A 24,402-nucleotide genomic window follows, 5' to 3' on the forward strand; every position below is an offset into this window, starting at 1 on the left:
TCAACCAGATGGATTGACACAGTGGCTGCAACAGTGGGCTCAAACATAACAAGGATTGTGAAGATGGCACAGGACCCAGCAGTGTTTCATTCTGTTGTACGTAGGGTCGCTAGGAGTTAGAACCAACTGGACAGCACCTAGCAACAACAAGTAGCCGTATCTTAAATTTTCTCATTTACTTATATATTTCCAGGGAGTATTATATTAGAAAGGATCCCTGGTGGCGCCATGGTCAAAGCTGTTGGCTGCTATCCAAAAGGTCAGCGGTTTGAAACCACCAGCGGCTCCATGGAAAAAAACGTGGCAGTCTGCTTCCATAAAGATTTACAGCCTTGGAAACCCTATGGGGCAGTTCTGCTCTGTCCTATAGGGTCGCTATGAGTCAGAATGGACTCAATGGCAGTGGGTTGGTTTGCTTTGGTAATATATTAGGAAGCCTGTTTGTGATATGTTTTATGATTCTTTATTAAACATTTCCTGAATAGATCTATACTAGCTTTTTCAAAACCCAAGGGCTTGGCACAAGTAATACAAAATAAGCCAAAGGATATCCAAATTAATAATTAAAATTTAATGCTTTTCTATAATGACATTCACTATTACAAAATAGGATTTATTTTAAATACTTCAAAATAGTGAGAATGAGTTGGCTGTGATGTCACAGTGTCAGCTAGAAAAATTTAAAGAGCATACTATATTACTATCATCCTTGGTATAAAATTTACCAACTTGCCACTCAGCTACTTAAATATTTGCTATCCCTTGCAAAACTTTTAACGCTCCTATCTTTACTGGTCTCCCAACAGTACTTCTATACGTAGTTTATCTTGCCGATAAGATGGTTTTCCCTTAAATGAAGATATATGGAGCATTTATATTTTAGAATCAAAAGTTGAGAATGTAAATTTTGAAACTGTAAGGTTATATTTCTGATCTGGGGCTGAAACCAAGAGAGTCTTGCTAGTAGCAAACCAATACTTTGAACTCAGCTATTAACTCACCTAAGAGAACTCCTACTATATTTATTGCCATTACAGAATTGTGGCTCACAGGTATTTATACCACATGTGCTCTAAATATTACATTATATCTGGAGCATAGCTGAATAAAGAGGAGAGACCGTAACTTTTTTTCCAAATGATGCAGTGTAACCATTTAGTAGAAGAAAGCTTTAGATCTATCTGGGAATTAATGGAGTCCCTGAGTGGTGATAACAGTTAATGTGCTCAGCTGCTAACCAAAAGCTCGGAGGTTCTAGTCTACCCAAAGTCTCCTCCGGAGAAAGTCCAGGTGATCTACTTCCGAAAAATCAGCCATTGAAAACCTTGTTCTACTCTGATACATATGAGGTCACCATGAGTCAGAACTGACTGGATGGCAACTGGTTAACTTGCCAAAGACTCTACTCTGTTTTTTCTGAGAGTACTTTAGAGCTCTTTGCATTGAGGTCTCACCATGATGGATGGCACCCACACTGACGAATGCTTTCGCTTGTAATCACCACCTCTTCACCCTCATCTCCACAAAGGAAAGAGCCAAATAGACTGCAGTGAGTGAGATGCGTGTTTTCACTGGACAGTGTCCCCACCAAGCCACCCCCATCTGGTTTTGGATATTAAGGTGGTTTTATTTTGCAATTTGTTTCATGCCTGATGGCCTAACTGTAGCAAATGAGCAGAGAGAGACAGAACCAGGAAGAGAGAGGGAGAGGGTAAGGGAGAGAAGGCCTGAGAGAAACTTTCCTGCAGATTAAATAATGGACCATGTATTGAGACGTATAAAGTGACATTCCAAGGTTAAAATAATTTTCCCTTTTAAGTTGGCGTTGATTTATGTGATGGCTGCAGTTGAGCCCTGGATCTCAGTTTCTTAGCTGGCTGCAGCTCCAGCCAGCAGGCAGCCCGGATTCTGCTGAAGCAGCTACCCACAGGAGGGGGAGTGGCAGAGACCCTCCTAGACTTCTGGCTGCATTCTAAACTAAAAGAGCCCATGGTTCCTTCTTCCGTCCCAGGAATCCTCACTTGCCCTCTGGCCTGTGTACAGGAATTGATCTTTGCCCCTACAGTTTTCCTGTGTCAGCTGGAAGGAGAAGCTCAGGCATAAGAAGCTCTGTCTGTCCCCTCATGGCACAAATCAAAAGGAAATGAGCAGGAAAAAAAAGAAAGTGAGGAATATAGAGAGCAGCTAAGGAGTAAGGTCTGGAAGACTATATAAGTGTGTTTGTGTGTATTTTTGCATGCCCACTTGGGGATGGGAAGAATAAAAGTTAGAAGATTTCTCTCTCCATCGCAGAAATAATTTGCAGAACAGATGCTCCCTTTCTGCTAAGAATGGAATTGTTTGCAAAGAAGCAACAGTGCTGAGCATATTCTTTCCCTTAACGAAAATCCGCTCTCAATCCAGCAAACTGCTCTTCATTGTCTCCAGTTCTGGGGATTTTAATAAAAATTTGATAGGCTCTGTCAACTTTTAAAGCCGTCGGGTCGAGAGTCCCTTACAACATTCTTGATAGGAAAAAAAAAAGTGTTATCTATGAAGGCCAAGTACTAGCAGATTTTACGTTTGATATTGTTTTTAAAGATTCACGTTGAAAATGCATTGTTGTGTTATCTTACATCCCCACGCTCAGTGCAATTTGCAGAGAATCAGTCTCAGCTGTTGGAGATTGATACTGTGCCTCCCAGCAACCATTTCGAGTGTTCGCTTCTCCAAATTGTTGATCCAAAAAAACCAATTTACCAGCAAAATAATCTATTTTTCTCAGTAAGTGTCAAACCATTACTTCATTTTAATATCCACGACTAGAAAGGGACTGAAAACCTTTATCCAAAATCAAATATTTAAGGTCTTTCTAAGCAGTGAGTTAAATCCAGTGATAGCACATAAAGTGAAGGCTTTGGGGATGCTTGTTGTTGTTGTTAGGTGCCCTCGAGTCGATTCAGACTCATAGCGACCCTATATGACAGAGTAGAACTGCCCCATAGGGTCTCCTAAGCTGTAACCTTTACGAGGGCAGATCGCCAAGTCTTTGCTCCATAGAGCAACTGGTGGGTTCCGATCACTGACCTCTTGGTTAGCAGCCAAGCACTTAACCATTGCACTACCAGGGCTCCTTTTGGGGACATTAAAGGCAACATTTCTGGTCCCAGATGATGTAGAAATAAAATTTATGTCCTAACTTCCTATCTTTCCCATTGTGCCCCAGGACACAAGAACTTTGCGGAATGTCATGGACTTAGGCACAGATATATGGATTTTTGGCTCTTGGCTTTATTGCAGGGAGCCCTAAAAACTCTCCTGAGTTCTCCCACGCTTCATGATCCACCACACTTGGGGCGGGTAAAAATGTTTTCCTGCAAATCACTGAGAGGTTGGAGCCAATCGTAGGTCTCATTTTCAAGTGAGCACAACCTCTTAGGGGTTGATAACCTGATTTTTTTAACATGATGGCCTCTCATACCTAGGATCTTAGAACAAGTTCCTCCAAGGCCTGGGCTGGGAGGATTTTGAATGACCCCGTGTCCTGGGAGGGGATCTATGTCCTCAGCCTCTTCTGTTAGGTTAAACCGTAGGAAACTGCTAATGTTTAACTGTTTGAGGCCAACAAAAATGACCATTTTCTATGGCACAATCCATACATGTCCCTCTTTCCAGAGGACACTCTCTCCAGGGAAATTAGAGTAGCCTATTTTCCCACTTTCCTAGGTACAGGTTCCAATGTTCCATTCACCATTTCCCACAAGAGAACAAGGGACATGTCCTGACGTCCTAGAATTCTTATGATGGGCAGGCATATTAGCACTCCCACACACATACACCATGACCCTCACCATTTCACCGAAGAAATATAAACTAAATTCTAAAAGAAATTCAAAGCTGTGCGACTATTATTTTTATTCAGAAGGCTCACAAGAACCCATTCAAATCACATGACACCAAGGTACAAAATAACCTAGTAAAATTAGAATAGCATCAGAAGCTGAACTCCAGGTACCAGAAACACAAGGACTTTATCTCTTATTATTTCTGTTAACCAGGTAATTGTCTGGTGCCATTAGCTTGGAGAAAGGAGAAAGGAGAATCTTACAGGTCAATGAATAAGTGCTACTGAAGTTCAAGTTTGAACTTGAACTTGAGTATTGTTAGCCCAGGAGCAGAAAACAGCTCCTTAGGTCCCTGAGGGCCCTTGATTGGATGGATTTTCTGGCCTAGCTTTTGAATGAAGCAAACATATGGTGCTCTGATAGAGAGTAAATAGCCCTGCTGTTTTTCTGGGTGTGAATGTCACCAGAAAGTGAAAATTTTTGAACAATAGAACACACTGATAGAACAGTATGACTCGATGCTGCAAAGGCACTGTTCCACCCCAACCGTAGGCTGTCCTGGTTGGGGGTGGTGGGGACAGGCTGTGCTACACGGGAATGTGAACTCACCAGTGGGACTGTGGGTGATCGTCTCATCTGTAATTTCAATCCAAAGACCATCTCTGAGTCATTTTAGACCAAAGCACGGTCCAGTTTCCCCCAAAATGTCCTAAAATAAGTATATCCAGGGAGAGATACTTACGGGTTATGCACATGATTGGCACTGTCTCCTTTACCTAGGGCCACCATAACAAAAAAATACCACAAGTGGGTGACTCTAAAGAACAGAAATTTATTTTCTCACATTTCTGGAGGCTGAAAGTCCAAATCAGCATCTCAGCCACATTGATTTCTTCTGTGGGCCTCTCTCCTAGTTTCTGGTGACTGTCGGCAATCCTTGGTATTGCTGGGCTTGTAGATACATCTGTCTTCATTATCACATGGTGTATGTCTTCCCCCTGCATGTGCATCTCTGGGTTTGTGCTCTCCTTTAGAAGACACTTCTCAGACAGGGTTACATTTACGACTCATCCTACTCTGGTATGACCTCATTAATATAACAATAGAAAACCACACTTTCCAAACAGGGTCATACTTACAGGTATAGGGGTTAGGACTTCAACATAACTTTTTTGGGGGGACCCAATTCAGTCTAGAACAGGCACCATGCCCAAATGTCCAGTATTTTCAGGAAATGGCTAAAATCAATATGTTTCTGTGCAGGTTGTATCCAAGCAGCCTACCATTTTGTAACTGCTATTTCTTTATGTATCCATGTGTCTTAGAGTTTCATACCTTGTTTTCAAATATGTCCGTGTAATAATTTATAACTTGGGATTTTGAGAGCTAAATTTTTATTTTCAGTTCAGACATCTCAAATCAAAGTTAAGAAGAAAAAATGAGATAATATCCATTGAAAGACCAGTAATAGACAGCAACAGTAAATTGTTATTTTTAATTGGAGTAGCACGAATAATGGAGTCCAGCATGGTACAAACAGTTAACACACTCAGTTGCTAACTAAAAGGTTGTAAGGTTGAGTCCACCCAGAGGCTCTTTGAAAGAAAGGCCTGGCAATTTCCTTCAGAAAAATCAGCCGTTGAAAACTCTATGGAGCACAATTCTACTCTGACACACATGGGCAACTAGTAACATGAAAAAACCAAAAACTCACTGCCATCGAGTCAATTCTGACTCATAGCAACCCTACAGGACAGAGTAGAACTGCCCCATAGGGTTTCCAAGGCTGTAAAACTTTACAGAAGCGGATTGCTGCATCTTTCTCCCACACAGTGGCTAGTGGGTTCCAACCGACAAGCTTTCAGTTAACAGCCAAGTGCTTTAACCTCTGCACCGCCAGGGCTGCTTCAAATAACATGGAAGAGATATTTAAATGTCAAACTATAGCAATCTGAATGGATGCTTCTGTGTACTTTTGTTTTTTAAACTTTTCTGTGCTTTTCATTTTTTTTTTACCAACACATGTATTTTTAATCAAAATTAAAAGATAATGGGAAAATTGTAAGAGTTAGAATTATTGGCTTATTTTTCAACAAATATGTATTGAATGCTTCCTGTATGTCAGATACTGTACTAGGCATGGAGAATTTGATTCCATGTCATCATGGAGCTTATGTTCTAGTGAAAGAGATGGAAAATTTTAAAACAAACACAAAAAATAAAAACATAGTAACTATTTTGAAGGAGAAGTACTATGTTTACTATGTTTATAGTTCATGGTTTATATAGTAAGTATTATGAAGGAAAAATACTATGTCCAATGGAGAGATATGAGAGGGGAACCCAGGAGAGGCTTCCATGAATGACATCTTACAATAGCTAAGACATGAGGGATGAGTAGGAGCTGGCCAGACAAAGAGGCGAGGACATAGAGTGATCTAGATGGTGAGATGGGAAGGATCTTGGTCATTTGAGTGGCTGAGAGAAGGCCATTGTAGCAGAAACTGGTGAGGGAGAAGAGTGACCCAGATGATGCTGGAGAAGAAAGCAAATCAGGTCACGTAAGATTTTGAAGGCTACGGTTAAGTTGTGAAAGAAAGAATGTCTTTTAAAGATATCACTCTGGCCTTATGTACAGAATGTATGTGTAGGGGGAGCAAGAGTGGATATAAAGGCAGTTATGAAGCTATTGCAGTGATCCTGGCAGACATGATGGTGGCCTGCCCTGAGGTAAACACAAGTAGTATGAAGATGAGAGGACTTGAGGATACTAATCAACCAGACTGGATGACTGATTGCTTGTGAGGAATGAGGAAGAGGGTGGACAGAAGAAGTAAGAATTCTGTGGAAGGGAGACGATGAATTCAGGTGTTCTTTCTCAGATATTTTTTAAATTGTCAAATGGAATAACAGTTCATTTTAACAAGTAAAACTGCAGAGATATATTAGGAAAAAGTTAATTATCCTTCTCCCACTTCCAGGACTAACCAGTATTAACGGTGTGATGTAACTCTCACATCTTTTCTCTCTCATATATGCATGTAGTTGTTATATTTTTTAATTTAGTTTTGAACTTGTTAAATATGAATTGCTTCTAGAATTTACAAGTGAATAAATACATCAAGTAGAAAATTAGGTATAGGGGTCTAAAATTCAGAAGGGAGGTATGTTCTGGGGATATAAATGTGTCTGTCTTTGTGTAGATGATACCTAAGCCATGGGGGTGGATAAGAGTACCTGGAAGAGGGTGTTGAGTTACAAGACAAAGAAACCTGGGCAGAGTCCTGAGGAACTCCAACCTTTAACAATTAGGTGAGGGAGGAGGAGCAGCAAAGAAGTAGGAAGAAACCAGGAGAGTGAGGTACTGTGTAAGTCCAGAGAGTGGCAAGTGCAGCTGACAAGTCAGTTAATAAAGAGTCTATTAGATTGATCAATAAAGATATCGTTAGTAACATTAGGGAGTCGTATCAGTGGGTGGTTGGGCCAAAGCCCAGTTGCTGTGTTTTGAGAAGCAAATGAGTGATGAGTAAGTAGACAGAGAAAGTGTTGCTGCCCTTTTGAGAAAATTGTCCATGAATGAGGTGGAGAGAGAGAGTAGCTTGAGGGAAATGTGAGCCCAGGGAACCCTGTGTTTTGTTTTGTTTGATAGGTTTGCAGAAGCTAGAACAGGTAGCAAGAGAGAAAGATAGAAGTTAAAGGTATCGGCCAAATTATCTACATTTTACCTAGTTTTACCAAATCGGCCAATTTTGCATAATGACAATAAGTAGTATTAATAAGGAAAATTTCCTAAGAAGGCAGAAGTCATAGGATTCAGCGTACATATGGAGAAAACAGACAATGATAAGAGAAGGGACAGTTCACTGACTACAGCCAAGTGTGCATGCAGGTGGGTTTATAGATTTAGTGGCAGGAGTTTGAAATTGCACCTATCTGGGAAATTGTATTTTTTCAGTAGGGTAACAGGTAAGGTAATCTACTAAGGGAGAGTGGAGCTGGGGTTAGCAACCTGAGGACAATGAAGAGGATTTGAGGGTGGGGCAAACAGGCTGACCAGAGAAACACAGGCTATTGCTCAGCAGTACTAACTGAGTTTGCCAGGAGGCATGAATTTGGAATAGTGTCTGAAGCTGTGATGTTTTTGTAGCAGCTATCATTTCTCATCTATTGCAGGGAGGAGTGCACAGAGAAGATAGATGGAGTCTCCAATGTTAGGGTTTTTTCAGGAATAGTCAACAAAGGGAGAGAGAGGCAAAAGTATCTGCAGAAGTGATTAAATAGTATCCATAAAAAGCTGTTTACAGTATTATTATCTGACTCCTCAGATGTTTAAAGTAAGTACTGAATGCCTTAAAAATTAATGGAAGTCTTGTTCGTATTTTTGTTTTATTTTTACCTAGGGAGACCTTGGTGAACATGGGACAGGTGGCCCAAAAGGAGAAAAGGTAACCAGAATGTTTAAAGTGAATAAATATGGCCAGTATTTATACCTATGTATGCATTCACATGTCAGGGGCAGTCCCCCAGGCAGCAGGGTTCCATCCCAGCGGCGGCTGTTTTAGGCTTGAGGTGGGTAGGAGTCTCACCTGACCAGGTGGCAGTATTGGAATCTGCTGCCAAGATGGTTCTTCAGTGAAGACTGCTGAGTAGTAGTTGGCTACAATGAAGGGAACAATTCAAGGGTAAATACCTGTGACAGGGTAAAAAGAAATTAGGGCACAAGATGATTTGGCTTATAATTAGATATTTCATGAGTCTATGTAGGAGGCAAAAACAATCTGAAGACCTCTTTGGTAAAATGCCTCAAGCTAAGGCTCGCTATATTTGCGTCTTCTTAAGCATCCAGACACAAGCTGTCATTGGAGCATTTTTTGGTGAGGTTGTATAATGCAGAGCTATGGTTTAACCACATAATTACATGAAAACAGTTTTAAAATTAAAACGCTGATGAGTTTCCATTGCATTCTTCTTGTCATCATTCACGGGTTTAATTGTATTAGCTGTGAAGAGGACAGATTCACTGGCCCGCTCAGAAAGATGTTTCACTCCTGTTTGATTCTGAAATTGTGATGACCTTGGATTTGATGTGAATGTGCCATTGTCAGAAAAAACAGAGCACATTAAATCTGCAGGTAGAGATGAGCAGGTTTGAAAATACTCTGAAAGAATGTGGCATGTGAATGCTACCTTCATTCATTCACCCAGTAAGAATTCTCTTGATTGAGGGCAGGGTATTTTGACATGAATTCAAGAAAATATTACTTCTGTGCCTTATAAATCAGTACAGTCAATCTATTCAAAAGCTCAGGGATCCATCACCAGAAAATACTGCTAAAAGGTAGTCTCAGTTTGAACTAGGAGCTTCATATAGATTGACCATTGAAAATGAAATTTTCTGCAAAAAAAAAAAAAAGAGAGAGAAGGAAAGAAAAGAAAACCTTGACATTCTTAAAAGGACATTAAAAAATTTGATTACACAGCAACAATAAGTCATTTCTGTGTTTTGGATTGTACTGCTGGTACATTGGCATTATTTCCTGTAACTGAACAGCTTACAGAAACCATATACCACCATAACAAATGCGTGAAATTTTAAGCAATTACTACTGGACACATGCAGACTAATGGGCAAAAAGAAAGTCACAAAGCTTGTCACATAGGACAGCTGAGCAAAGAAGAGAGTTGTGATACTTTTAAAGTATTTAAATGATGATTTCATTTCTTGAAACAAAACAGCTGGCTTCTGTTTTGCTATGTTCATTAGGAAACATATGTTACTTAGGAATTCTTAAGACCTCGATGAGAAACTTGATTCTGTAAAACAGGTGTATTTCAAACTTGACGGACCTTTTCTATTGCTCAAAATCTCTTCTAATTGCTTCAGAATCTTAAGTGGAATTAGAAAAAGCCAGTGGGATAACTATTTCCTCCTTCCACCCAAATAAATAATCCACAGGAAACTTGATGCAGTACCTAATATAACCAAAAGGAAAAAAAAAAAAACCCATTGCCGTCAAGTCAATTCCAACTCATAATGACGCTATAGGACAGAGTAGAACTGCCCCACAGGGTTTTCAAGGAGCAGCTGATGGATTCAAACTGCTGACCTTTTGGTTTTTGCACCCGAGCTCTTAACCACTTTGCCATTAGGGGTCCCCCTGATAGAAATGTACATATGAAGTGATTTTTTTAAAGTATAGTTAATGGAGGAAAGACTCTGACAATAAATAATGCATAAAATAAACTTAAAAACGTAAGCCTAACACTCAAAGAAAGAAACCAGCTCTACCTATACACATCCATTCAATATCTGTTCTGAATCAATACATCAGTTTTTTAAATTATACTGTTTATGGGTAACCCCAGTCAGAATTTAAAGCTCCTTCAAGCTGCTCTCACAGATCTTTAATTGTTCCTGTGGTGGACTCCTGGCTGTGCATCAGAATCACCTGGAAAGCTTTCAGAAAATACCAGTGCTCAGGCCCCATCCACAGAGATTCTAACTTGGGGAAGGGCTCATAGCTCTAGTATTTAAAAGTGCCTCAGATGATTCTAGTGTGCACCCAGGGTTAAAAACCACGGAGCTTTGAGTCACAGTTGATTGTGCAATTTATAGCTGCGTCACCTTAGAAAAGCTAATTTATGTCTCTGACAATCAGGGTCTTCACTGGTAAAATGGACATAATCATATCTGTACAAAGAGTTGATGGGAGAATTAAAATTAAATGCAATGAACTCATCCAAATCACGGTACCTGACTTATTAACGCCTTACTAAAGATTTGCTCCTTCCTGTTCATCTACTGCAAACTTTATTTCCTCTCCCCAGGTTTCGTTTAGCTGTTTTTGGTATTAATAGTTGTTGCCATCTTTAACATCTTGTCTTGCTCAACTTTGCATCTCCCACTAAATTTTTCACAGATAAAGAATTCAATATCTATTGTAGAATAAAAGATTTAACCAGCAGTACAATGCAAATACATAAATGACTCATTGTTCTCTATAATATGATGCTTCTCAGTGCATATACCAGCAAAACAGAATCACAGAGCCAGACTACCATTTGGAACCCAGCATTGCAATGAAGCACCAGAATGTTTATAAGTAAATATTCTATTTATAGAGAAAACACAAACAGCAGTAAAATCTACATATAAAACACTCCTGGCTCAGCAGCCACATCCTGTATCAAGAACACCAAGATACGGGTGAAACCACCAACCAAGGAATACAGCTTGGTGTTAACAGTATATGACAGTAGAGACCATCCTGTCCAAGGGGTCAGTCTCCCAGTAAGGAAATGATGATCCTCACTCTGTAGCTTTGCTCGGACCAACAGGATGTGGTGAAAGGATAATGTGGTGAATGGATAATTGGCTGAGGGGAACTGCTTTATAAACACAGTGGAACAAGGTGGCAGAATATCTTCAGACTCCTTAGAAATTAGCAGGTGACTTTCTGCGTAGACTGTTAGGGGATAGATGGAACTTCAGCAGCACCAAGCCTTTCAAATAGCATCTAAAGTGTCACACTAAAAGAGACCCTTTTCTGATGCTCAGTAAAATCATCACGTTCTTCCCACTCACATTCATAATGATAAATGACTGAGAATCCACTTTAAATGTGAAAAACAACCCATAACTGTCTACCATTCAGGTATGAAGTGCTTTTACCTGCAGAATTTTATGAGAGAAAAAGCCCCTAAGTTTTGCTCCAAGCCCAACCACACCCAAGGACCACTCCACACAACAGACCGTGAAGCCTCTGTTGGGTCCTTTTTTAAGATTTCAACAGAAACCTGTTTACATCAATCCTCTGAGTATCATTACTCTTATTTCTCCATGTACATTCTTCTACCCTTCCCCTTTTATAGTGCTTTTTATGGTAATTTCTAGACCTCTTCCCTTTTTTATACTTTTATTTTGTGCAGGTGAGTCTCATTATCAGGCATATCATTCCATCACACCTCTGCACTGGGGACTTCCACACTTATCTAATGGGCACACCCTAATGGTCATACAAGGCCAATTTTTTTGTCTCCTCTCTCAAACTAACAACCATCAGTCCCTTAAATGTATTCACTAACTTCTCCCTCTTCTTAAACTTTAGATAAACATTTACTGTCTCTAGAAAAAAATCGTTTCTCCTACTGTGTGGTAAATGTAGCACTGATGGTATGCTAAATGTTTAGACGCTAGAAGGAAAAGCACTTACTTACTCATTTTACCCTGTATAAGGAATAAACATATATCCAGCACACTAAACTCTAAGTTTCATGGGCATCAATTCTAAGGACAAATTAGGCATTTAAATGTTGAGTGTGAGTCAATTTATAGGAAAAAAATTAGTTATGAATGTATATAGATGTTATGTGGACATAGCAAAAATTATGCAGTTTTCATGTGAATGATTAAATTTTGGGAAACACTGCTTTACAACACACATACTAACAAGGGTCTGTGAGTTGGCTTCTTACCTATTTGATTTCTTGGCTCTCCCAAACAAGGTTTTAACATTACTGACTAAACGCTTGACAGTATGAAAAATTGGTACCATGGTTTTTTAAAACTTAATAAAATTGAGATTAAACTAACAAAAGGTAGAGACAGCCCCAATGCCCATGAGTGGGCAGGGATAAACCCTGATACATTAACATGAGAGAATTCTATCCGGCAAATACAGTGAATGAACTAAATCTGTATGCATCAACATAGATGGATATTTAAAATAACATTGAGAAAAAAAAAAAACGAGCAAATCATACACTATTTATGGAATTTGTTTTAAAGATTCAAAATAATTATTTATAATTCCATGTATACAGTAAAAATACACAAATATGGACTGGAAAGATAAATACCAAATTCATGAGAGTGGCTCCCTCTGGGATGAAAATAGAGAGGGAAATATAGGTGGATTTCTTCTTTATTTTTAATTTATTTCTTTCATCTTGGGTGTCTGATACGTAGACACATGATATCCTACTTAATATTTTCTGTGTTTTTTTCTAAATAAAAATTAGACAGTATAGGAGAGAATAATATGTGTCCAGAAATGCAGTGGTGAGCATCATTTTGCAAAAGTGCTCGTGAAGTTGAAAAACAAAATCATCCTCCCATGTCTTCTGGTAGCTATGTTTAATCGTACAGTCATGCAGTTAGTTCATCAGGGATCTTGGTAAATGCTGAAAGGAAGCACAATGCGGACACTCCTCTGAAGTCTGATTAGTGACATATTTCCTTTCTCCAAGTATTACCTCTAAAACTGTATTTTCTCAAAATACTCTTTATATGTCACATACAAATCCCCCTTTAAGGTTTTTGACGAGAACATCTTAGACATTTCCAAGCTGCTGCTGTCACCACATGAAGAAAAATGCCTCCTTTGTCCACAGCCCATCCTCTAACCAACAGTATAAATGCTGGAAACAGCTGAGAGACTCATTTTCCTTCATATGACCACTGGGTTCTCACTCTCCCACCTCCCCGCTCCTAAAGAAAAAAAAAGAAGCATCTGAAAGAAAATGACCCTGGATTATTATGTCAGTGAAACAATTGAATGTCTTTGAGATCACAAAAATTCATGTTTCTTCTGGTACAGGAAAACAAAATTATATTTTTTCCTCCTCTAGATGCTCTTTCCTTAAAAAAATAATTAACATTTTCTTCACATTAATTTTAAATATAATGAAATATTGTGGACTTCTAACAGACATAAAGTGCTGATAAATACATTATGCAAATAGCCTAACTCAATTCAGAACTTTGCGTTATCTCTTAGACACTAATAGATAAATTCTACTGTTAGAAGGCGCATAAGCAGGCATTCTGGATGTGACATTTACAGTGGTACACATCTGGCCTTATGCAAAATCTCTCTCACTTTTTCTTGAAGGGTGAAAATGGACAACCAGGATTTCCAGGGTCTATTGGCACTAAAGGACAAAAAGGAGAACCTGTAAGTATTTTAGCTGTGAAGGCAGGAAGAAGAATATCCAAAAAATAGAACTAAAAATATTTTTCCAAATCAGCCCCAATTCCATGTGTCTTGGTTGCCCCTTCTGTGTTTAGACAATAGATCAGATATTTGAACAATCACTCTGTGTCAGGCACTAACTCCTTTCCATGTATTAACTCACTTACTGTATAGGCTATTATTATCCCCATTCCTCAGATAAGGAAACTGAGGCACAGAGAGGTCAAGTAACTTGTCCAAGGTCACACAGCTTGTACCTACCAGAGCTATTTATCACATCTAGGTAGACTAGTTCTAGAGATCAGAGTTTAAAATAACTAAGCTGCCCTGCTATAACTAAACATTGTGGCTAAAATAAATAATAAAATCAATATAGCAAAAAACTGGGACTAATTTATCTATTTGCTCAAACAGCTGCTCTCAGCATACTTTCTGAAGTTATTTTCCTTTCTTGGTTTTTATAAGATCAAAGTGGCTTCCCAAGCCACTTTTCAATATTACTGTGACCAGTTTCCTTAAAAACTTAGTTCTTTTGGTGTGAAAAATAAAACCCTACAGTGTCATTCATATTCAAATGTGACCATCTAAAGTGATTACATGAATCCTAGTTACAACAGTGACTTTTTTTTTTAATGCTGTTTAAAAAAAAAAACAGCAGGCCTCAAGAATCAGCCTTAACAAATGTTTCATCTTTGTTAAAAGATATAGTACATTTTTGAAAATTACTTATATGCCTTTCTTTGCCAGGACAAACAAAGAATATTGGTTTACAGAGGAATAAAGAGTAAAGAGGTCACTAAAATGCCTGCATGACAGAGAACTGTATTAAAAGTATTTAATGTTAAGTAAACTAAGCCAAATTTTCCCTGTGCTTCAGCTTTATAAATTAGGCGTCTTTAGCAATGGCAGTAATGTTTTCAGGCAGTTTTAAGACCAGTACTGTTACCCATGTACCCCAGTCTGCCTTCAGGAACTATGCTTAGTACCCAGCCAAGCCTCCCTACATGACTACAGGAAATAACAGTGTTTAATGGGCTTTCCCAACTGAGTATTTTCAAGACTATCTAGTGGTTGCTTACCCCCTCTGTCTGCCAACTCCTTCCTGATGCTCCACTCTTACAGGTTCCTCTTACCATATTTTAGAGTTCCTAGGTGGTGCACATGGTTAACACACTCAGCTGCCATCTGAAATGTTGGAGGTTCAAGTCCATCCAGAAGCACCTCGGAAGAAAGACCTGGCAATCTACTTCCAAAGAAATCAACCGTTGAAAACTCAATGGAGCACAGTTCTGCTCTGACACACATGGGGTTTCCATAAGTTGGAATCAACTCCATGGCAACTGTTTTTTTTTTTTTTTTTTACCATGGAGCAATTCTACTCTGTCCCATAGGACCGCTATGAGTTGGAATTGACTCAATAGCAATATTTGGTTTTTGACCTGTCCCTAGAGGTCTTCACTGTCTCAGCTTGCACACTGACATCCAGCCTCTCTTAATTTCCATGTGACACACAGCCGACCCAGCAATAAGATGTACTCAGTTTCTACTGGGAAAGACGGGAATTGTACAGCAGAAAAGAAAAGCTTTCAATAAGTTTCAATAAGAAGCAGGGCTTCTCAAACTTAAATGGGCACTTGAATCACCTAAGGATCCTGTTAAAATGGCTTTTCTGATTCAGCAGGTCTAGGGTATCTTATTATCAATTCACTAAGTTCAAATAATAAATAAATCAAATTATAAGTCACATCAAGCAGCCTGAGCAAGCAAAGCCAGCATTCTAGAATCAAGCTGCCAGGTTTAAATTCTGATCCACCATTTTCTGGCTAAGTGATCTCAGGGAAAATATTTAACTTCTGTGTGCTTCATTTCATCATTTGTAAATAGGGATAATAATAGTACCTTCCCCGCTGACTCAAGAGGATTAAATATGTTAATATATATTTATGTATAATGATTAGAACAGTGCTTGAGACATTGTAAGAATTCAATAAATATTGGCTATTAATATTGCTATCTGTGTCACTTTAAATTCTCTAATTTAATAAACTTTTATTGGGCACCAACAAAGTACCAGACATATGTGAGACGTCAGAGATGCTTTGATAGACAAGATGAATTATATTCCTACATTCACACAGTTTATAGCCAAGATAAACAATAAAATACACAGTGTGATGAGTGTTATTTTAGGGGAAATAGGGGGAGCTATGACAGTAGAGTTATTGAACCTCCCTGAATCTATTGCCTCATCCTTAAAATGGGACAATAATATCTTTCCCCCAGCATTGTTGTGAGAATTAAATGAGATCGTATACACATAATTTCTAGAATAGAGGCAAACAAGTGAAAGCATGGGTGTGTATTTACGCACGCTCGGTCTGAGTCTGGATTGTGGTAATAGAAACATAGTGGCAATGGGGAAAGTGTTGGTTAACGAGAGGTATCCCCTCAAAACTACTATCTCTCCCCAGGACCTTCCCACATAATCCAACAAGAACCCTTATCAGTTCTACAGACTTGTGCTGGTAGTCACCCAGTAATTAACCCCTTCAAGTAATTTTCATTAAAATAAAAAAATGAATATTAGTAAAGTATTTCAAAAATAATAATCTTGTATGTTTAAGCGTACAATTAACTAACTGGAAGAATTCAAATTAATGCCCTCCTATTTCACACTCAGTCCCTTTCACACCCATTCTGCTCCTGATTACAGTTTTGCCCCCTTGGGCAGCATTCCGATTTGTCAACAACCCAGGATCCTCTAAATATTATTAGAATGATTAACTCATTTTTTATTTGGGAATATGAAAGTTTTAAAATTAATTCTCATATGCTCCTTTTAAGCCACCCAGGCAGACTGTGTGGCATTCTAGATCATTTTAGAGGTTTGTTTGCAATGGAGGTCTGGGTGGCCTGCAGGATTTATCTACACTCAGTTTTGGAGAGTTTATTTCTAAAAATGTTTGTAATTTATTCTGTTTTCTATCGATTTTCCTAGGGGGAACCTTTTACAAAAGGTGAAAAGGGAGATAGAGTAAGTAGATGTTTTATCGCCATCTTGGGTTTTCTGCTTCATGGATTTCTTTCTCTTTGATTCTGATTTGTTTTCTTTGGAATCTAATAGATTTGATAAAATACAATTTTACTTTTCCTCTGTGAAGTCTGACCCTTATTTTAATAAATGGGAAATTTGAAACCTTGCTAAGTTTTACCAAATGATGATACTTTAACATTTTGTTTTGGTAGTACATGTTTTCTTTAACTCACTACTATTGAAGATTGGACATGAATACCCTATGAAATTAGATAGACTATGTCTATGTCACTATACCCAATAAACTAGCTGATCTTTTTTGTCTGTGTCACGATGCCCAGTAACTAGTTTTTCTTTCACAAAGTTAGATGATAGTAGTTATCTTTCCACTTGAAGAAAAGAATTACAGAGCCCACTTAATAAAAAAAAAAACCAAACCCGTTCCCTTCCAGTCAATTCTGACTCATAGCGACCCTATAGGACAGAGCAGAACTGCCCCATAGGGTTTCCAAGGAGCTGCTGGTGGATTCGAACTGCTGACCTTTTGGTTAGCAGCCACACTCTTAACCACTGCACCACCAGGATTTCCCCAGAGCCCACTGAGGATATCTAAAATTAAAAAAAAGTAATTTTTTTTCAAAAATTCTGTTAATGACACAAGTTGGATGTATCAAACATGGTGATTTTATCAAAGGGTAGTCAGATAAAAAAAACACCCAGGCTTTTGATAGGGAGAAGCTTTATTCAAAAAGAAAAAAGGGAAAGGGACTGTCGTGATAGTCGGGGGAGGGGGGTTGCTACGATAGGGAGACCATTCTGACCATAAGATCTGCAAGCGTCTCAAAAAGTTATCGGAAAAGCATTTTTCTTTTCTAGAGATTGAGAATAAACAAGGCTAGCGAATCCCGCCATGTGGAAAAAGGGGGTGAAAGGGTGACGTTGTAGGATAGTAGTAAATCAGAAAGTTTTATGCTGAGATCAGCCTATTCTCTGGGAGAGGCCTTTAAAGCTGTGTGGTATGTTGACTCAAACTGAAGGTGGGCCGAAGTTCAGGGACTCGGGGGAAGGAGGGAAGCTTAACCAAAATTTGGTTAACAGACATTTTGTTTCGGATTGATCAATATCAGTTACCAGTTGCCGCTGAGTCAGCTCCAACTCATGGCAACCCTATGTGTGTCAGAGTAGAACTGTGCTCCCTAAGGATTTCAATGGCTGATTTTTCGGAAGTAGATCACCACGCCTTTCTTCCTAGCTGCCTCTGGGTGGACTTGAACCTCTAACCTTTCAGTTAGCAGCTGAGTGTGTTAACTGTTTGTACCAGTAGGGACAAGCAATTCAATTACTCATTTATGAAGCAAGGAATGGGAATTTGGAGGGTCTGGTCTAGCCTTGTCCTCGGTAAACAAGGGGCCATCCGTGAGCCTTATCTAAGTCATATGGGGACAGTGATGACAAGGTCAGTTGTTTTAGACACTGTGGTCAGCCAGTCTCAGGAAAAGCTGATAAGAGGAGCATCTTCCACCTTTTTGGCACTTGCTCAAACTTGGGACCAAGCAGAATTCAGGGGCCTGTAGGAAGGAAAGAAACCTGACTAAAGTTTCATCAAGACAAAGCAGAGGGTAAGAAATGCATAATTTTGAACATTTGATAAGGGTTTAATAATGTCATGGAAAGTTGGAAAAGCAAAGTTATTATAGCCAAATTGTCCTCTCCTTTGTGTAATCTTAATTTTTTTCCTTTTTTTTTTTTTTATTAGTTACATTTCCCTGATAGTAGAATTACTAAGACACACCAGCTTAAACTCTACTCTTTTCTCCCCCTCACCTGAAGTTTTGATTCTCTCGGATATGAGATTCCAAAAACAAACAAACAAACCTGGTTCCATCGAGTCTATTCCGACTCATAGCAACCCTATAGGACAAGGTATAACTGCCCCATAGGGTTTCCAAGGAGCAGCTGGTGTATTTGAACTGCCGACCTTTTGGTTAGCAACCAAGCTCTTAACCACTGTGCCACCAGGGCCCCATGATAGGAGATTGTTGTCAGGTGTCTTCCAGTTGGTTCCAACTCATAGCAACTCTGTGTACAACAGAACGAAACACTGTCCGGTCCTGCTCCATCCTCACAATTGTTGCTATGTTTGAGCCCATTGTTGCAGACACTGTGTCAATCCATCTCGTTGATGGTCTTCCTCTTTTTTGCTGACCCTGTACTTTACCAAGCATGATGTCCTTCTCCAGGGACTGATCCCGCTTGATAACACGTCCAAAGTATGTGAGACGATGTCTCGCAATCCTTGCTTCTAAGGAGCATTCTGGTTGTACTTTCCAAGACAGATTTGTTCATTCTTCTGGCAATCCGTGGTATATTCAATATTCTTCGCCAACACCGTAATTCAAAGGTGTCAATTCTTCTTTGGTCTTCCTTATTCACTTAGTCAGTGGCAAATCATAACAATGTCAGTTAAGTAGAGAATGCAGAGATTGCTAATGGTACAGGATGTCAAAAGTGACATTTTGGGGAAAATTGTTATAAAGAAGAAAGAAAAATAAGAAATTATTGTTTACTTATTAACAATAAGCATTTTAAATCATGTTTTAAGATGAACCCACCTTCATTTCATTATATTTTCCATACTTTCCCTCTTTATTTATGCTAATAAGCAGAAATTCAAATGAATTGAAGTATCAGAGATGCTCATCTCCATCTGAATTTAAGCATTACCCATATGGTGATTATTTTATTTACAGGGAGAACCTGGGACAAAAGGATCACAGGGAATAAAGGTAATCTGACGTTCTCCAGTCACATCTCCAACCTAATGAGATTGTGGAAATTAAAGTAACCATTTAACTTTCATTCCCACCCATATATTTAGGGTGAACCTGGAGATCCTGGCCTCCCTGGCTTAATAGGAAGCCCCGGACTAAAAGTATATGAAAAATAACTGAGATAAATTGGGAAATAATTATGGGGTTATAGCCATTGCTATGTAAAACGAGGCACTTTCGTGTGCCACTCATTTTCTTCACAAAGGCTCTCAGAGATGTTATCATGTTTCCATGGTGATGTTTTCCTTTATCGCTGCATTTATTACACGCATAGTAACTGTGCCTTACGGTTCACAATAGGGTTTTCAAACTCTTTTTCAGAGCCTATTCACAATAGCATCCCTAAAAGCTTTAAGAGTAAACAATGCATGCTAAATCTATGGCCCTCAGCTGTATTCTTAAAATGAACAGCATTCAAGATTCAGTTTCTCAACCAAAATTATGCTGCCCTGGGATCGTTGAATTTCACAGTGGGGTTCTGCAGGGGTGTCCCAAGAAAGAGCAGCTGTTGGGAGGCTGCTGGAGAGATTAATGTGGTACGCTCCCTGCCAACGGGTAAGGCAAATTACCCAGGCATCACCTGCTGATGAGAAGAAACCTGTTTCAAAGAAAACATGAAACGATCTTTGCAAGCCCAAAGCACATTTTAATGTGATACAGAGAAGATAGGATTCTGGAAAAGCAGTCTTTCTATAGATAAAAGTCACACCATGTTTTACATATATTTAGGTACAGTCTCTCACATTATAAAATTGAAGCACGTTACCTTTTATTTTAGGGTCAGCAAGGACCTGCAGGTTCTGTGGGGCCCAGAGGACCAACAGGAGATGTTGTATGTATCGTAGACATAAGTGTCTTTGATAGTTTTAAATTGCAATTGAGACAAGTTTAAAAGAATCTCAACATCTATTCATGTGATTGAGTTATGCTGTGGTTTCCAAAGCCATGAGTCATCTCTACCACTAAAAATAATCACACCTAACGTCAGGGGCTATTGGAAGGCTAGTCCTTTCATGTATATATATTCTTGTGAGAACCTTTTTAATGTCATTAACCTAATAAATTGGTTTTGGGAACACAAATTAACTAAATGATCATTTTGGATATGCTTGTCAGTGGTGTACAAAGAATAAAGAAAATAGAAAATACACAAGGAAATATGGAAAACCAAGAAAGAGAGACTTCCCAGGCTGCTGTTGCTGTTTTCTAGCAACAGCCTCAAAAAAAACAAGTCTTTTGGCTGAAAATACTTCCATAATACAGTTCAAGAAAGATCCACAGGTTCCATCATAACCTCTTCAGTGAACTCAATTCTCCCCTTTACATGCACTTGCGGGTTCTCTCTCTTTCCTCTCTCTCTGTCGCTCTCTGTCTCTCTCTCACACACACACACTCCTGTTTTTTAAATGCCCTCTTTCCATCCATTTCCCTAAGTCAGCTTTCTAGCCCTTGGACAACCTCCTGACAACCTGGGGATCAAGACCTCACCGTCAATCCACACTTGAGCAAAACAAGAAAAATACTTGGTCATAATTTCCTGGAGACTGACCCCTATCTGGCCATGATTAGAGTTCCCCCTAGGCCACTTTTGGAATCTGTCATTATCTTGGGAGCAGCCACTGACCTCTCACTCTATTCTCAGCAATTTCAGACTGAGGCTCAGGGCGTCTGTCTGTCAGTGCACTTGGTTGTCTTGGTACTTTGAACATTCAGTTCACAGAGCAAAGCATTTTCTTGCCCCCAAGCCTCTTAATGAACCGTTATAGATGTAGTTAGTGGAGAGATGTCACAAAGAGAGAGAAAATGCTGGTGGCGTGGCTAGAGCCACAAGATGATCATGATGTGATGCTACCGACTGCCCTCCCTCCACTCATTCTTGGTGGTGATGTGGATGGCGCATTTGATTCAATTCTCCTTTACCTAGTTTCTCTCCCATTACATCCAGGTCACTTCACTTGAAACAACACGCCACATGTTTTCACTAGTGTTTATTCTCTGCTGAACAGGCCGAAATCAACCCCTTATAGTTTCGATGTTAAAATTTTGTTTTCCTAACAAACACAGATAGAAATGTTATCATGATAAGAGAGGTTCTAATTGCTCTTTTTCTTTAATTCTGAATGTTTCTAGGGATTGCCAGGAGAACATGGTAGCCCAGGAAAACAAGGCATTAAAGGAGAAAAGGTATAGTTTCCGTTTTACTCATTTTGTATATTAAGTAGTTAGGTAGGAGGAAGAGACAGAGGATCAGAAGTGTATTGGGGAAGTGAAAGTATAGAACAAGGCTGCTGGGACTGTGCAGGGGATAGATGTTCACATAAACTATGATGTGAACCATGCCCCCTAGAGTTGTGCATTGTGGGAACTCTGCTTCTAACTTAGAAGCACAATGTGAACAAATGAACTAACTTAGAGATGATGATCTCAGGAATCAGAAAGCCTTTTTCAGGCTTCTGAACTCTGGTATAGGCCTAAGAAGTCTTCTAATTTTTCAGGGCCTATTTCCTGATGTCTACGTGGAAATAGTATACTAATGTTGAACAATTAGTGGAGAATAATTTAAAGAAAACACATAGATCATCTCTGTGGATAAATATGCCCTTTTGTGCATGTGTTTATACACATGCATATGTATCATGATACTGCTACAATGATTGTAGCATAACTCACTACAAAATCTAGATGCATTTAAATAACTAGAGCAGTGCCTGGCATGAATTAGGCACTTGGTAAATATTTGTTGAATGAATGAATGAATGAATGAGTGAGTGAGTGACTGGAAGTATGAAGCTGACTGGCTATGATGACCATTTAAAACAATGGAAATAACTATCTCCTCATACCCTCCCCCCCGCCCACCATGGACCTGAGCAATGAAGTAAGAATCTTCCCTTGTCTCATCAGGGAGATCCAGGCGGGATTATAGGCCCTCCTGGGCTTCCAGGCCCAAAAGGTGAGGCTGGTCCTCCAGGGAAAAGCCTGCCAGGGGAACCAGTAAGTATCAGCCCTTTTCCTTTCAAAGATCCTTAATTACTACTTGTGAATTCCCAGTTTCAGATCACAAGTATAGAAATAATTTTGTCTGTAAAAGAAAAATATTCATCTTATTCTTTAGATCAGAGATCTGACTTTGAAAATCTGATGCGAGCAAAGGATTCTCTTCCAAAGAAATTACACATACACACACCATTTGGCATACAATTTAGAAGATTCGTAAAACTAACCGGTTGCTGTCAAATCAGTTCTGACTCATGGTAACCCCATGTGCGCCAGAGTATAACCGTGCTCTGTATGGTTTGCAGTGGCCGATTTTTTGGAATTAGATCACTGGGCCTTTTTTCTGAGGTGCCTCTGGGTGGACTCAAACTTCCAACCCTTCTGTTAGTAGCCAAGCTTGCTCACCGTTTATATCACCCAGAGACTCCAGCAGATTCATAAAACCAAAAAACCAAACCAGTTGTTATCAAGCTGATTCATAGACTCCCCTCCTACCTCCCCCACCCCAAATCCTATCCATGAATTCCTAAGGGATCTGTGGAGCCCAGTAATGTATGCTGTGGTTCAAACTAGAAACTTTCCTAAGACACTATCTTAAAGCAGAAGAACCACCTGAAATTTCCCTTCCAGAGGCTCTGCAGATATGGTTGTCGTTCACAGAAAATGGCTCTTTTTTGCCAAGACTGTTCCCAGAAGATTGGAAACTAGAGTGCTGGAGAATCTAAGTAACCAGTGTACCTATTTCATATGCCTTTTTTCTCATATAATTTGAACGTTGTACGCTAATTAATGATGGTAAATAGTTCTCAATATTAAGTGCCTCATTTTAAAGATAAAAACAACATATATTTTAAAGTAACTATGCAAAATACTATGGCCTATTGAAATTTATATTCTCCATTCCTTATTCTTATAAAGAAAAAAATATATATATAAAGGAAACATTTTTGAGTTATGAAATGTGAGATGTTTTTAACCTTTCAGTAAAAAATGCATAAATCTCCTTTGTTTTTATATTTCAGGGATTAGATGGAAATCCTGGAGCACCTGGTCCACGTGGGCCGAAGGTATAAAAATATAAGACTAATTTTTAAAGTACCCATAAATTAACAAAATATAGCAGATAAATCAGTGTCCCTTGCTCTTTGCGCTAACAGAAGCATCTTGTTGCACAGGGCGAAAGAGGACTGCCAGGTGTTCATGGTTCTCCCGGTGACATAGGCCCACCAGGGGTAGGAATTCCTGGACGAACAGTAAGTGAAATCCAGTCGAGTTCTTGAAACCTCTATTGAATCCAATAATGTAAAACAAAACTCCCGTGATAAACTTGAATAGGGTAAAAAGAATAAAATCGTCAGAGGCGGAAATACAAATAAACACTAGTCAGAGGGAGGGAATCGATGGGCATTGAGGTTACATCACTAAACACAGAGAGTGTTCACTGTTTGTTTATTGACTTACAGAAGCTGATCACTTATACAATAATTCTGGATTGTTGTTGTTAGGTGGCATCAGGTCGGTTCCGACTCATAGCGACCCTGCATACAACAGAATAAAATATTGCCTGGTCTTGTGCCATCCTCACAATTGTTGTCATGCTTGAACCCACTGTTGCAGCCACTGTGTCAGTCTATCTCGTTGAGGGTCTTCGTCTTTTTCACTGACCTTCTATTTTACCAAGCATGATATCCTTCTAATTTTGGGTTAGGAGCAGTTGTTTAACCCCTGTCTATCTATACTGT

The 24,402-nt window shown here is 39.2% G+C and overlaps 1 protein-coding gene across 1 annotated transcript in view; it reads left to right on the forward strand.

Moving 5' to 3' along the window:
- The window catches only part of COL19A1 (collagen type XIX alpha 1 chain), a 369,652-nt gene that overhangs the window by 273,930 nt on the left and 71,320 nt on the right, over nt 1-24,402 (forward strand). Inside the window, exons 17-26 of the mRNA XM_004381357.2 lie at nt 8,225-8,269; nt 13,718-13,780; nt 16,797-16,832; nt 19,583-19,618; nt 19,711-19,764; nt 20,442-20,495; nt 21,794-21,847; nt 22,568-22,657; nt 23,683-23,727; nt 23,836-23,913. Coding sequence (XP_004381414.1) covers nt 8,225-8,269; nt 13,718-13,780; nt 16,797-16,832; nt 19,583-19,618; nt 19,711-19,764; nt 20,442-20,495; nt 21,794-21,847; nt 22,568-22,657; nt 23,683-23,727; nt 23,836-23,913 — 555 coding nt within the window. The remainder of the gene's footprint in view (nt 1-8,224; nt 8,270-13,717; nt 13,781-16,796; nt 16,833-19,582; nt 19,619-19,710; nt 19,765-20,441; nt 20,496-21,793; nt 21,848-22,567; nt 22,658-23,682; nt 23,728-23,835; nt 23,914-24,402) is intronic.

Source organism: Trichechus manatus, unplaced genomic scaffold (assembly GCF_000243295.1).
Source record: "Trichechus manatus latirostris isolate Lorelei unplaced genomic scaffold, TriManLat1.0 scaffold00083, whole genome shotgun sequence".
Lineage (NCBI taxonomy): Eukaryota > Metazoa > Chordata > Mammalia > Sirenia > Trichechidae > Trichechus > Trichechus manatus.